The sequence below is a fragment of the Scyliorhinus canicula genome, chromosome 9 (assembly GCF_902713615.1).
Source record: "Scyliorhinus canicula chromosome 9, sScyCan1.1, whole genome shotgun sequence".
In the NCBI taxonomy this organism is placed as follows: domain Eukaryota; kingdom Metazoa; phylum Chordata; class Chondrichthyes; order Carcharhiniformes; family Scyliorhinidae; genus Scyliorhinus; species Scyliorhinus canicula.
In genome coordinates, this window is record NC_052154.1 from 19,807,301 (window position 1) to 19,823,582 (window position 16,282).

Here is a 16,282-nt window from a genome sequence, read left to right on the forward strand (position 1 = left end):
AGATTTCTACTCTCCATGTCCCGATTCCTGTTTAGAACCGTGGGCAGAGAAATTAAGACAGGTGTTTGGAGCATCTAAGCCAGACAACTCCAGCTTTGTAGCGCTTGTCAACTTTAATCGGCAGTCTAACTAGCAGAAGATAACTCTGATTTCAAAACCCCCAGCTGTGGGTTAACTGACGTATACGTCAGGGTACTCTGTGGACGAACACAAGTAGTGCCAATGGAGTGGATGCCGATGTCAAGGGTAAATGAGACTCTTCAATGCATAGCCCATCTAAGAGAAGAATTGCTCCAAAATCTAGCCTTCCTGCTCCTAAGCTTGGAGTATGCATTGCACCAGTGTATTATCAGCTGCCTTGGATGAGGGAGTGGGTGAGGTTCTGCACAATTCCCACCCACTGTAATATCTTCAACACACAGGTTGTTCGACAAGTCATCAACCAAAACATCAGATGTACTGGGCACAACCGAATGGTCTCATCACGCCCGACTCGGTGATGCGACGAGGACGCTAAATCTTGAGAGAGGCCTCTCACTAGATTTGCCACGCTCGAAACGCCTCATAATATCCAACGAGATCTAATGTCACCCAGCGAGCGCGAGATACAGATTAACATACTTAATAGCTCATTTAAATATGTCTGCCCCCGATTCTACCGACCTGGAGGGGGGCAGGCTCTGGGCACTGTGTTTCTTACTAAGGTCAGAAAATCGACAGAATCCCATTTTATAGCAGGGTCATTCTCGGAGAAACTCCCTGCTATACACGCTCAAAGCGGGACTCTACCGCCTCTGCAGTCCTCGCAGCCAGGCCATTCACCACCCTCGGGGTAAAATAGTTTTTCCTCACATCCCTCCTTAACCATCTGCCCCTCACCTTGAACTTAACCGATCGTTCAACTAAGGGGAACAGCTGCTCCCTATACACCCTGTCCATACCCCTCAAAAACATATCCCGATAACCTTGCACATCTCTCTTTTTAGATAGCAATCCAATTCCTTTTTGATTACCTCGTTGAACATGCCTCCATCACTCACTCAGGAAGTTCATTCCAGAAATTCTGCGCGTATCACTTCTACTCCTTTTGCCAATTATTTTGAATCTGTGCCCTCTCATTCTTAATGCTCCCTCAAGTGGGAACAATTTCTCACTATACACCTCAGGATCTTGAATACCTCGACCATATCTCCTCTCAGCCTTTTTTTCTCTCGGGAAAACACCCTTCCTTGTGTAATTGATCCTCACAGCTCCAGTTCTTTATCTCTGGAATCATTCCTGTGAATCTCCTTTGGGACTCATTAGTGTCTATGCTACAACCATGACACATACAGACAATGTCAAAGAAGCATTGTACGAGGATCTCTGCAAGATAATTAGAGGCGTATCCCACCATGACAAACTCAATATTTTTGACATGGAGGACTAACTGTAACACATGTAGAGAAGTACTCAGGCAATATGGCATTCCAGAGCCCAAACCCCAATGGCCAGCTCCTTCGCTTTGAGTGCAGTGAATTTGACCTAACTATCACAAACACAATCTTCCAGGAAGCAGACAGACTGAAAACAACATGGTTGAACTATAGATCTAAACATGTGTTGGGTTACAATGTTGTACAACAGAGAGAAAATAAGAACGCTTGCTCTACATTCTCCCTCACAGGTGCATGTAAGTTCTCAGCATCAGCTTGTCAGGAGACTTGTCACTTTGAAGATGAAATCTAAAGATTTTTGGCACAGAGTAAAGCAACAAAGATTTTCCCAACTGCTCTTAAAGATATGCCCAGGAGGCAAGAACTGGAACAGAAACTAACAACAGGAATATTCTGTGTTTTCTTACACATTTCAGGGACCTCCGAACCTCGCACGACACGGCACGACTATATCCATATACGGCACATCCATATCCTACACGTGCTGCTGGACCTCCGCTCCCAGCCTGCGATGGCCCGAGGACCAAGGTCTATCCAGCCAGCAACCACCCAAGGATCGAGGCCTACCCGGCCAGCAACCGCCCGAGGACCAAGGCCTACCAGGCCAGCAACCGCCCGAGGACCAAGGCCTACCAGGCCAGCAACTACCTGAGGACTGAGGCCTACCCGGCCAGCAACCGCCCAAGGACCAAGGCCTACCAGGCCAGCAACCGCCCGAGGACCAATGCCTACCAGGCCAGCAACTACCCGAGGACCGAGGCATACCCGGCCAGCAACCGCCTGAGGACCGAGGCCTACCCGGCCGGCAACCGCCCGAGGACCGAGGCCTACCAGGCCAGCAACCACCCGAGGAACAATGCCTACCAGGCCAGCAACCGCCTGAGGACCAAGGCCTACCAGGCCAGCAACCGCCCGAGGACTGAGGCCTACCTGGCCAGCAACCGCCCAAGGCCTACCCAACCAACGACAGCCCAGGCAGCGACATCCCAAGGACCGGGGCATACCCGCCCAGCCACAGCCCAAGGACCTACGAAACACTCTGTGACTTACCTGCTCCAGGTGAACTGTTGCATCCTTTCCCCAGGGGTAGGCCTGACTAGGCCAACACCGGAGTCCGACCACGTGACTGCTTCCTCCAGTCTCCGACCACGTGACCTGACCCTACCACGTGGTTTTCAGCCATCACCCTGAAGTACCACCACCATGAAGGCCAATCTCCATCACCCTGAAGTACCACCACCATGAAGGCCAATCTCGAAGTACCACCACCATGAAGGTCAATCTCGACGTGATGAGACCGCGGAGGCACAAGGCCTCGCGAGCGAAATGGGAATGCCCGAGCCATCCCCAAAGCGAAAGGTACCACCTGACCACACTGGAAGGTGCAGCCGACCTCGCTGCCCCACGATACCAGACCAACCCACGTACAACCCCCTCCAGTAAACCTGCCACCGTCACCATCATCCACGACCCCTCCGAACGGAACCACTTACCTTAAGGAAATCCAGCCCACCCATCTGAGGGCAGCCGCTGACCCAGGAAGTGGGGAAAACACGCCGGTCTGAAGGTGAGACTTACATTACATGGCTTCAAGACCCCTCTCCCCAGCATGCTCCTGACGAACGTTCAAGCGATTGAGAACAAGCTGGATGACCTCAACGCTAGACTTACCTCCCAAAGGGAAGTGAGGAACTGCTGTGTGCTCTGATTCACCGAGTCATGGCTTACTCCGGCCACACCAGACTGCGCCATCCAACCGGAAGGCTTCTCGATCCACCTGATGGACAGCACAATGGTCTCAGGCAAGTCGAAGGGCGGGGGTGTTTGCCTCCTCATCAACACCTCCTGTTGCTCAGATGTGGTGTCCCTAGCATGCCATTGCTCCCCAGACCTACAATAACTAACCGTGAAGTATCGCCCTTTCTATCTCCCACGTGAATTCACCTGTGTACTCATCACAGCAGTCTACATCCCACCCCAGGCGGAAGTGAAGAATGCACTTGACGAACTACACTCCACCATCAACAACGAAGAAACAAATCATCATGAAGCCCTGAGAAACGTGGCCGGAGACTTCACCCAGGCCAACTTCAGGAAGGTTCCACCCAAACTCCATCAACATACCTCCTGCCCAATCAGAGGTGCAAACACCCTGACCACGGCTACACAAGCATCAAGGGTGCCTACCATTCCATTCCTTGACCACACTTTGGCAAATCCGACCACAAGTCGGTACTCCTACTTCTGGCTTATAAACAGCAATTCAAGCGTGCTGAACCAGTCAAGAAAACCGGGCAGTGCTGGTCCGAGGCATCAGAGGACACTCTCCGTGATTGCTTGGAGTCTGTGGGCTGATCCGTATTCAAGGCCACGGCAGCTAACCTGGACGAGTGAGAAACCACCGTCACAGACTTCATCACCAAGTGTGTCGAGGACTGTGTACCAAAGAAAACAATATGGGTGTTCCCCAATCGGAAACCCTGGCTCAACCAAAAGGTCTACTCCTTGCTAAAGTCCCGGACGGAGGTGTTCGAGTCTGACAACCCTGACCTTTATACGAAATCCAGGTACGACGTACGGAAAGCCATCAGGGATGCCAAAAGACAAGACTGGATCAAACTAGAGACCCAGGCCAGCGACACAAACCCAAGATGTCTATGGTAGGGCTTACAGGAGATTGCAGGCTACAAAGCAAGGCCAGGCAGAATCTTTGGGGCTGGAGCATCCCTACCCGATGAACTGAACAAGTTCCATGCCCACTTTGAACAGTCAGCCAATACATCAACGCCCCAACAGCCTTGGACACACCCATACCCATTACAGCCTCAAGAGGTAAGAGCTGCCTTCTTGAAAATAAACCCGCGGAAAGCGACAGGCCCCGACGGAGTCTCTGGCCGAGCACTCAAGAGTCTGCGCTGACCAGCTGGCGAGTGTATTCGCAGATATCTTCAACACCTCACTTCTCCGCTCTGAGGTCCCTAACTGCTTCAAGAAGACCACCATAATACCAAGACCAAAGAAGAACAAGGTTGGGTACCGGCCTCCCCGAACAGGCGCAGGAATGTGGCGACTAGGGGCTTTTCACAGTAACTCCATTGAAGACTACTCGTGACAATAAGCGATTTTCATTCCATTCATTTCAACTTACTACAGCTGGAATCAGTGCGGCTTTTCTGTGCATGATGGGGAACAGTGTACATGATTTTTGCAGCACATCAAATTCAAGAAAATTCAATAAGGACCCCTATTTGCTGTTCATTGACCTGATCAAGGATTTTGATACATTACACCGCAAAGGCCACTGGAAGATTCTGCACAAATATGGCTTCTCTGAAAAGATCATCAGTACATTTTGCTCATTTCATGCTGGCCTGATGCCTGGCGTAATGCAAAGTCAGATGTCATCAGATGCCTCTCCTGGCACCTAAGGCACATTGATGTGGCTGTGTCCTGGCTCCAGCATTGTTTGCCATATACCTCGCGGCCATGCTCCCACAATGCATTCAATGGCCTTGACACAGGAGTACCCATTCAATTCAGGACAGATGGCAACCTCTTCATCTTGCAAATAGCTCAAGGTTACTCATGTTTACACAATAACTGCTGACTGAATTTTTGTTGGCAGATGTCTTTGCTCTCGCAGCGCATGGTCCAGAGGACATTCAGCTGCTTACTGTTTACTTTGGCCAGATAACAAGTCTGGAGACAACAGATATCTTGTATCAGCCCACTCCTGGATCCCACAGTCACTATCAACAACACACTTCTCTGCTGAGTACAGAAGTTGTGCTATCTTGGGAGTATCCTCTGCAATAACACTTCAAAATCTTTTTAAAAATAAATTTAGATTACCCAATTATTTTTTCCAATTAAGGGGCAATTTAGCGTGGCCAATCCACCTACTCTGCACATTTTTGGGTTGTGGGGGCGAAACCCACGCAGACAAGGGGAGAATGTGCAAACTCCACACGGACAGTGACCCAGAGCCGGAATCGAACCTGGGACCTCAGCGCCGTGAGGCAGTTGTGCTAACCACTAGGCCACCGTGCTGCCCTAACACTTCAAAATCAACCATCGCCTGGCTAAAGCAAGCTCAGTATGTTTCTACCAAGCAGTGAGCCTTACATCACTTCTTTATGCTGCAAGGTTGGGACAATCCATCAGCATCGCATAAAACAGCGTGAAGTGTTCCACCTTTGCTGTCTGAAATCGATTTGCAATATCAGGTGGCAGGACAAAATCGCGGACACTGAGGCACTTGCAGAGTGCTGCATGCCTGGCATTGAGAACATGCTGATCAGAACTGCATCATGTGGGTTGCATGAGTGATTCCTGCATTCTCAAGGCTGTACTCTATAGCTAGCTGAGCATGGGAATACACAACACAGCACGTCCCAAGCTTAGATGGTAAAGACATTCTGAAAGCTAACTTCAGGGCTTGCAAGTTGGATCCAAATACAAGGATAAAAACAATGCCACACAAGAGATGCTACCAACTGTAAAGCAGTCTTCTTTATTTTAACTTGCTGAACATTCATCTGTTGAAGTAATGGGAAATTCCATTCTCACCAAATAAACACACCAGAAAAAGATAGGGCCTAATTGAATTTTAACATGTTTTAGTTGCAGCCAAACAGCAGGTGGAATTTTCCAGTGCGGCCATGTACTGTTGGGAGGGGTTTAAACGAATTTGGCAGAGGAAGACAATGCAGAATAGGGACACAGTATAATACAGTAGTGCAATCCAATCAGAGGTGTACAGCTCCCTCTATATTAAGTTACAAGGGAGTAAAGAAAAGTTGCACAGCCTCTACTTTAATACCACGGGTATTATAGGAAAACGGATGAGTTGAAGTCGAGGATCGGCACATGGATATGTGATGTAGTAGCCATCATGGAGACGTAGTCGAGGGAAAGGCAGGATTGGCAGCTCAACATCCCAGGATATAGAATCTTCAGGCAAGACAGGGGAGGGAGTGAAAGAGGCGGATTGCATTATTAGTTAAGGAGTCAGTTACTGCAGTAAGGAAAGATGATGGGCAGGATTTTCTGGTCCGCCAACCCCGTTTTCCTGCACGTGCGTGCCCGCCGGCAGCAACATTCTCTGTTCCCACAGTCGGCCAATAGGGTTTCCCATTGTGGGCCACCCCCGCGCTGTCGGGAAATGTGCGGGCGCGCTGCCGGCAGACCGGAGGATCCTGCCGATGGGAGAATTCCGCAGGATTTCTTGGGAGAAGGCATCAAATGAAGCTTCGTGGTTAGAGTTTAGGAATAAAAATGGGGCAGCCACACTGCTCGGGGTTTATTACAGACCCCAAGGTAGTCAGCGGGAAATTGAGGAGTAAATATGTGCACAATTCGCGAAGGTATGTAAAAATAATAATAGGGTAATTATATTAGGTGATTTCAACTTTCACAACATTAAATTGGGTGGTCATAGTGTTAAGGGCTTAGATGGAGTGAATTTCTTAATGTGTGTACAGGAGAAGTTTTTAGGTCAATATGCAAAGGGTCCAACAAGTAGTGCTAATTCTGGGTAATGAAGCCGGACAGGTGGTTGAGGTGGTGGTTGGGGAGCATTTTAGTGATAGCGACCATGACATGGTATAATTTAAGCTTGTTATGGACAAGAAATACACAAGGTGCAAAAAAAAAATTTGGATTGGATGAGGGTGGATTTTAGTAAAATAAGGGAGGGTCTGGCCAAGGTAGACTGGGAAGAGCTACTTGTGGGGAAACTACAGAAGGAGCAGTGAAGGAAGTTCAAAAAGGAAACGAGGAGGATACAGGCCCAAAACGTTTTGTCTAGGGTGATAGGAAGGAGTAACAAGCCCAGAGAGCCATGGATGACCAGGTATATTCAGCACGCGACGAGAAGGAAATGAGAGGCTTTGAGCAAGTGCATGGGGAGTAAATCAGCGGCGGTATTAGTGGAGTACAGAAAGTGTAGAGTGGAGCTTAAGAAAGCAATTAGGAGAGCAAAGAGGGGATATGAGAAAGCTCTGGCTGGTAAAAGAGGGAAAATCCCAAGATATTGAATAATCAAGAGTAAGTATAAGTATATTCTGTAAGACACAAGAACAGCTTCTTCCCCACAACTACTAGACTCCTCAATGACTCTCCCTCGGACTGATCTTTTCCCTGTAAGAACAACGCCCTATGCTGCTCTTCTTTGACCCTTGCTCCGCCCTGGAACCAATCACTATTTGTTGATGTACCTTTTGTCAATGTACTCTGTTGATTATTCTTTTGTCTACTATGTACGTACTGTGTACATTCCCTTGCCCACAGAAAAATACTTCTCACTGTACTTCGGTACATTTGACAATAAATATCAATCAATCAATCAATCAATTAAGTATATGAATGGGAAGTGGATAACCAGGGAAAGAGTCAGGCCCATTCGGGACCAAGGTCCAATCTGTGGGTGGAGAGAGTGATGACAGAAGTCTGCTTTAGTGACTGGAAGCCAGTGTCCAGTGGCGTACCACAAGGATCTGTGCTGGTCTCCTATTATTTGTCATTTGTATAAACAACAGAGATGACTTTGTGGGGGTAGGATCAATAAATCCATGGATGACACAAAGATTGGTCGGTTGGTTAACAGCGAGGTTGAGTGTCTTGAGTTACAGGAAGATATAGATGGGTTGGTCAAATGGGCAGATACATGACAGATGGAATTTAACCATGAAAAGTGTGAGGTGATATATTTCGGAAGGAGTAATTTGACAAGGAATTATTCAATGAATGACATGACACTAGGAAGTTCTGAGGAACAAAGGGACCGTGGCAGGTTTGACCCTAGATCTCTGAAGGCGGAAGGGCAAGTTAAAAGGGAGGTGAAAAATGCATATGGAATGCTTGCCTTTATCAATTGAGACTTAAATTACAAAAGCAGGGAGGTTATGTTTGAGTTGTATATACTTTGGTGAGGTCATGGCTGGAGATCTGTGTGCAGTTCCGGTCGCCACATTATAGGAAGGCTGTGATTTCACTGGAGGAAGTGCAGAGGAGATTCACCAGGATGTTGCCAATGTGGAACATTTAAGTTATGAAGAGAGGTTGGATAGGCTTGGGTTGTTTTCATTGGAGCAGAGAAGACAGAGGGGCTATGTGATTGAGAATGCACTGCTTGGAAGGATGGTAGAGGCGGGTTGCCTCACACTCTTTAATAAGTATCTGGTTGAGCACTTGGCACGTCATTACATTCATGGTACTGGTAAATGGGATTAGGTAGGCAGGTCAGGTATTTTTCACATGTCGACGCAGGCTTGATGGGCCGAAGGGAATCTACTACACTGTGTGATTCTGTAATTCTGTGACCTACTGTTGGGAAAGCAGTGGGCCAGCCACAAATTCCACCGACATTTGTCAGGAGTGCAAGATCTCAGTGGTAGGCGGGACAGGAAAATCCCAGCCAAATTCTAGTCCTGAAAATCTATTTTTTATAAATGTGGAGTCTCATTCCATTGGAATTTATTGTTGGGGTTCTTAAGAAGTTAAACATTTAAATCAACTTTTTATTTTATTTTTCTATTTCTTATTTTTCTCCCTTAACCCCATCTTTTTTTGCTTTCAATACATGATTTGACATTTAATTAAATATGCTAATTTATACATTAAACTCTGTATGGTTGAGTAAAGATTCTTCCTTTTGCTGTCCCTGTCTCCTGCACTGAAAGTGATATCTAGCTATTTTAAGTTGCCCTGCAAAAGCCCACAACCATCCTGCGGACTGCTCGAGGTATAATGAATGGCAGCGAACTAAAAAGCCAGGCAAAGTGTTTGCATGAAGATTATTTTGGGCATATTAAATACTTCGCAATCTACATTTTATAATGAATGAAGTCTCTCACCTCCAGACAGAACACGTCACAAACCTCGCAAGAGCGTGTCAGCACTCATTACTTACTTTGTGGTAGTTGCAGAAATGGAGAGTGTGATTAAATTCAACGATAATCCATTCTACAGGAAATAAGGAAACAGTAAACCATTGGAACATTTTCCAAAAAGCATCTAGCATAATAATGTAAATGCATTTGGCTAGATTCACCCATTGAGTGATGGATGGATAATCTAGCCCATTATATCCGTAGTCATTATTAACACTAATATTTTTTAAATTACACTTCTAAACCTTTGTCGGTTCAGGACACATCATTGGGTACTGAGTCCGATCTTACAACATGACCATAAAAGATCATCAGAATTTGATAATGCAATTCATCACCACCTTCTTCAGGGCAATTAGAGAGGAATAATACTGGTCCGCATTGCCAGAGGTATCAGCGCTAGTTAATATATTTTAGGGACAAGAAGATAGATTTTAATTTAAAAAGGAGAGGCTATGGATGAAGAAGCAGGGAACATATGCATGGTGAGGTGGCCTCCAATAGCAATATTAAGTGTGAGAATCAGTACCAAACACTTACTGTGAAATTCAAATCAAAGTGTAGCTATTATCAAACAAATTATTAATGGTCTGGACCTCAAGGGTATTTGAGCACAAAAATCCTAATCTAACATAAGACACGTCTAAAACACTGGTGTCAAATTATCTTCTGCAATGTTCCCATTTAGATATCCAGGAGGATCTGAGCATGCATCAGTTCTGCAATCCATCCCTTTGTTTGATTAATTTCTATGACAAAAAATATCTGGGTCTGTGATTCAGATTCCCACTTCAGTTTGTGAAATGCACTCGTTGACATGCTGTGCCAAAAATTGTAAAAAAATAAAGATTTAGTCACTCTGTGGGCGGCTTTGGTATTCCCCCCTTCTCAGTGATAAGTGATCCATTGCAAAATAGCTCAGAGATCAACAAAGATGTTCAGAGATCAACAAAGATGTTCCCGATAATTAAACTGTCGTGTGTGATTTTCAGAAATGAACTTGTTTTCATTAGGGAAGATATAATCAAGTTTGAGAAACAGATGTGAATAGAAGCAGATCGTTTAACTATGTATGTTCTCGTGGGGTGCAAGTCCAAAATTAACAAGCCTCAAAGTAGACTTGAAATGAGGAGGGTTCTTCTTGGGTGGATGTGGGAAACACTTTCATCTAATGTAGCTCATGCTGTGCTGTTAATGCCATAATTGACATATATCATCAGGCAAGTGATAGACAGTGACAAGGTTGCATCAAGGCTGAGACAATGAAAAACTATTTGAATAATAAAGGTCTCAAACTGCTGCAATTTTACAAACCAAGTACATTGTAAGGGGTGCATTGTACAGAACGCAAATTTAAGTAGGTAATATGCTTGATTTTCTTTTTTTTTTAAGTGAATAATAATAATTTTCCAGTCAATATTTCCCGTCAATATTTTCATACCGTCAGTTTAGTTTATTTTTTCTGAACCAATCTTGGTGTAACTATGGCAAGCCGTTGAAGATAATGATTTGACATTTGTGTTCTTTAGTAATGAATCTCATATACTTAATATCATTTTAGAATATCAAACTACATCAATTAGTTTAACCTGGATACCCATGACACTCCAGCCCAGGTTTCACCATAATAGCCTCTCCTTTGTGACCAAACTGGAGGAAAAGACCAGAAACCCCAAGTCCCATCTCTGAAGACAGCATTTTGTATTTTCGCAGATTTATGGAGGCAACTGACCATTTAAATCATCAACTGCCTCCACTGAACTGGGATCTTTTTTAATGCCGGCAGTGTGAAACCCGGAATGTGCACATTAGAGCAGGTAAAAGCAGGTATGAACTGGATAGCCTGGAGGGGTAAGCTAACCCTTTTGAGATGGTAGTGTCAGCTTACCTCGCCAGTACACCTATGTCTTACCTCGTCAGTACACGAGGTAAGACATCATTTGGGATTGTTGAAACTAAACATGATTACACATAAAAATTGAAATAACTCGCTGCAAATGGCAAAGCTGTCAAACAACTGTCAAAATATGAGACATGGAGAGACAAGGAAAAAGGGTGATGGGTTGACATGAGTTAGCAGCAATTTGGCGTAGGGCTAGTACAGGGCCATGGGGATATCAGTGACATTGGGGTATGAGGGACCATGGCGGATGGGTGGAGAAACATGGGAGGCATAGGGGTTTATGCGGGGTCATGGGGGTGTGGGTGGGGGCATTAGATGGCATTGTGTGGCATGGATAGTGCATGAGGAGGGTGTAGTGAATGATGTATGTGTGGGCTGAGGGCCATTTTTTGTTTTATTCTTTTTAAAAATTAATTTCAACAGAATGCTGGTGCACAGAGGCCGACCTTCCACATAGCCTCCCCCCCCCCCCACACCGGCGGCCTACGCACTATTTCTGGGTGCGGCAGACCTGACGTCTAATCCAACCCACCCCCCAAACCCAAGATTGAAATTCTGGGTCTCTGATTTACTTAGACTCCCCTTTCACATTGATACACATATGGAACATTTATTTGCACTATGTGATACTGGTATTATTTAGAGTACATACTATATTGTAGGTGCCTGTGGACGTACGTTAAAAAGAGATGTGCCGTATGTATATATGTAAGAAATGAAAATTTTAATGTATCTGAATAGCTACACTCGAACACATGAGAACTGAGACTAGAAAATTAGCATCATTACCTCAAAGTGTGCCAAAATCAAAACATAGCGATGCATATGGGTCCAGTTTCTGATACCTGTAGATAGATATTAAAATTATCCAGATAATAATTAACTTTATAATGTTGCAGTTTACCTAATATCATGTTTAAGTGCGATAATACAATTCTAAACATCCCTTGACTGGTTCTACCGAGAGCACGGCCAGAATTCTTCGGCCATTCCCGTTGGCGGGATCATCCGGACCCGCTGAAGTTGATCCCTGCTGCAGGCTCCCCGGCAGTGGGACGGGCGATGCGTGCAAATTGCCACTGACTTCAACGAGACTGGAAAATCCCATTGGAGGGCTATGCCGAGCTGCCGATGACATGGGAAAAATTATTGTCCGTTGTGGGTATGTGGGTGGGTACTGAAAAATTCCAGCCTATCGATAGCTCTTGTTTTCTTTAAAAATCTACCTCTCCCAGGAGATTACACAGTGGAGTGGGGATTATGTCTATTAGATATAGCACCACAATTATATCAAACAGGCTGGACAGACCAGTGGGTCTTTTCCTGTTTATACCGTTTTGTAGGTTTGCACCACAAAGTTAAATAATTGTATGTTTATGAAAGTTTGATATTGCTCAAGGGCAATTTCCTGCTTAATTATGCTAGGAAGTACATTAGCAATACTTTTGAAATTCAAAAGTGTCCTTACATTTTACGAGAGGAGTCATTGTGATTGTTTCTGCACTTTTGCTGTTAATGTGCTCATTGGCCAATAGTAACCTTTCCAATCGAAGCTTCAGTTCACCAGTGCAGGGTAATAATTAAGGCCAGACACTGACTATCTGGTCAAAATGTGAATTGCAAGGTGCCAGACTTTTATCAACTAGATGCAGGAATTGCAAGATCCAATTTTGCTTCACAAATCATGCTGCAGTTATAGTACATAACGACAGGGCAAGGGGCCAGCATTGAATTATAAACCCTCATTCTGTCTATACTTGCTTTTGGTTTGCATGTCGGATGTGAGCAATTATCCTGTTGATTCTTGAGTAACATAAAAACCATAATGTAGCTCCTGCATAAGATCCTTGAGGCACTTTCACAACTCTAGATTTCAACAAGGTTCCTTCAGTCTGGGTCCAGTTGTTAGAAAGCCACGGAGGTTACATTCATTCAAGTTAAGCAATTATGTGCAGAATGATCTTTTAAGCGGAATTAAAATCATGAAAACATTAAATAAAATATACAATTTGCTTAATTAATGCCTTTTTAAGCACAATTTAGCATCACACAGTGCTGTCTTCACACCTGCAAAGGTGTAAGTTATTGCAGTTATTCTGCACATTTTGCATCACTCCATCACTCAGACCACTTGACGATGACACAATGTCCAGTTTTACTGCCTCATTAGATTTCAACCTTCAATATCTCGGAGTTATTGTAGCAGTGTGGATGACTGTTGCATTAGACACAGCAAAACATGAACATTTAATAAATGTTTAAGTTTACTACAATTTTACAGCAACATTTCAGGTGCGTCACAGCTATATGTTTTCCTAAAGAAACATTTCTTCCTATTACACATCTCCCCAACACTCATCATTACTGTAAACTATTAATGTCTAATATTCCAGACACTTTACAGCAATGTGTTTGTAAGCTACTTTTAAGTAAGCTACTTTTAAGTAGCTGCTTTTCTGGAAAGCATGCCCCCACTATTACGTATGGAGCCAGTGCGAGTCACTGCCCGTAAATAATTATATACCTTACAAAATGGCAGTCAGCATGCAAAGATATGCATGTCTACAATTGCCAGCACAGGTAAATTGCACACTTAGTTTGAGAGACAGACGTGCCAATGCTCTCAAGCTATGTAACTTAACCACACATATGTTCAATGCACTTACTGGCAACAGTTTACATTCTGTTAAGTCAACAAAACAAGAACAAAATCCATCATAGGTGAAAACTCAATATGGCTGTTTTCAGACACAAAGATTAAGATGAACCATTACGTTGCACCCGTCCCATTGAGGCAGGCAGCATGCAAACCCCATGCTCTCTGTTCACTTTAATGATTTCTGCATGTTGCTGTACACTCATCAATGGACCTAGCAGCATGTAGTGCTCGTACTATGTACAGTTAGCTGGGACCTCTTAAAGGCAGCCTGTTCCTCTTAAAGGAGCTGCACTCATGTAACAGGAGCTGCTGCATGGAAGGGTTTGATGAAAGGTAAAGGGCAGCAAAAAAGGCAAGAAGCCAGAGAGAGGGCTCCTAGCTTTTTGAATTTGATCTTCGCACAAATATGCAAGTTCGATAATCCTACACAGTGGGCAAAGTTAGTGATGCACCTTCAAATGCCAAATCATACCCACCGCTCCACCAACCTTTCATGTTGTTCAATGCATCGGCCATCAGCAATCGGAACCCATGTCTAATAGTCAACCTCACCTCTCTCAGCCTCCACATACATCTAGCTATTCAGCTATGGACAGCACAATACACAAACACGTTTGTTCCTCTCTCTTGAGGGAAAGGTGACTGTTAACCATGGGGAGTAACAGAGAACTGGCAAGGGACAAGCACACCTATGTCACCCGAGCCGTTGGAAGGAGATGACATTATGAATTAAAGGGCCGGCTGAGGCAAACCTCCACAAATTCAGAGACTATGTTCTGGTGAGTAATGCAGAGATCCCCCGAGTGGTCCAGACAGCAGACCTTTCACTTCAGCATGATGATGAGAGTGCCCCATCATGTTCCTGGTTACTGCATGGCTCTCATTAATGGCACACTGTCCTCGCAGGGTTGGCTGGGAGTAATGTGTTGTGTTGGTATCTTGTGTCACCAAACCACCGACCGCTGGTTCATTCAAGTGATCAAGGCTGGCAGGTATCTTTGGTGGATAGGACCTTCCACTGAGAGTCGTCCTCCCCTTCCCCACAGCTTTGCCTCTCTGCTGTCTGTGCTCCACCTCCAGGTCATCTTGCAGCCCAAGAGGAACAGAAATTAAAGCTCCCGTCGCTGTTTCAGACTTTCTCCTGACAGGGCTTCCAGATTCCCTCATCGTGGATATCCCCAGTACTGCCACTGACTTTTCAGCAACGTCATTACAGTCGTAATGTAAGCCTACTTGTGACATTAATAAAGATGATTATAAAAAAAACACGGGCATCATGGTAGCACAGTGGTTAGCACTGTTTCATCACAGTGCCAGGGACCCGGGTTTGATTGCCGCTTCTGTCACTGTCTGTGCGGAGTCTGCACGTTCTCCCTGTGTCTGCGTGGGTTTCTTCCGGGTGCTCCGGTTTCCTCCCACAAGTTCCGAAAGATGTGCTGTTAGGTGATTTGGACATTCTGAATTCTCCCTCAGTGTACCTGAACAGGCGGCGGAATGTGGCAACTAAGGGCTTTTCCCAGTAACTTCATTGCAGTGTTAATGCCAGCCTACTTGTGACACTAATAAAGATGATGACGACTGGAAAATTTGGGACAATATTTCCACTAAGTCTGTAGCAGATAGAGGAAGTCAAAAGCACCTCCTGTGAAAGTTGGATGTTTGCCTCTTAAAAAAACACAAGTGGGGTGGGGGTGGCAGAGAGGAGTACGCCTGCAGCTGAGGAATTACGTAAGGGAGGGCGTTAACAGGACCTGTGAGATTTAAATTGGCAGTGCACACATCTCACACCCGGGCCATGCACCCTGGATGCCCTGTGCACCCCACGGCTCGTGTCAGAAGTGGATGGAAACATCCTGACTGACATTCCTGCAGCTCTGGGCTTTTGCAGTGCTGTTTTCAATTAAGTTACAAAGCCTAATTTTACAGCACATGATTTGAAAGATTAATGATACATGTGCTCTCTTGTGGCGTAAACTAACCCTGTCAGTGAAAATTGTTCAAAATTAGACCACAACACACACAAATAGGAAAGTTTACTGAGATGTCCAAAATGTACATATTTGTTAAGGAGAAAAATAATGTTGTTACCATAAGAATGGTCTCTGACTCCACGAAGAAGAAGCTCTGTTCTTTCATATCCCTCAATTTCAATTGCTCCAACATATTGACCCCACTGCTCATAATGTGTCTGCTGTTGATTGTACCTTAGACACAAAACAGATTATTGTAAAATATGCACTATAAGTGACATTCCTAATCTGTGTTTGGAGGGGCCATGGGTACTTCTGTGGGACCCATTCCAAAAGCAACATGTTATTGTAACTAAGCAGAAAAGTAAACCACAAATATTGGAATTCTGAAATAAGGAGAAAACGTGTTGGGAATCTGTTAC

At 45.0% G+C, this 16,282-nt stretch overlaps 1 protein-coding gene across 2 annotated transcripts in view; it reads right to left on the bottom strand.

The window, feature by feature from the left end:
* Positions 1 to 16,282, bottom strand: part of LOC119971132 (putative phosphoenolpyruvate synthase) — a 167,233-nt gene that overhangs the window by 98,097 nt on the left and 52,854 nt on the right. For both annotated transcript variants that reach the window (XM_038806299.1, XM_038806297.1), the window contains exons 6-8: positions 15,979 to 16,094; positions 12,021 to 12,076; positions 9,349 to 9,401 (exon numbers count right to left, since the gene is read on the bottom strand). In XM_038806299.1, coding sequence (XP_038662227.1) covers positions 9,349 to 9,401; positions 12,021 to 12,076; positions 15,979 to 16,094 — 225 coding nt within the window. The remainder of the gene's footprint in view (positions 1 to 9,348; positions 9,402 to 12,020; positions 12,077 to 15,978; positions 16,095 to 16,282) is intronic.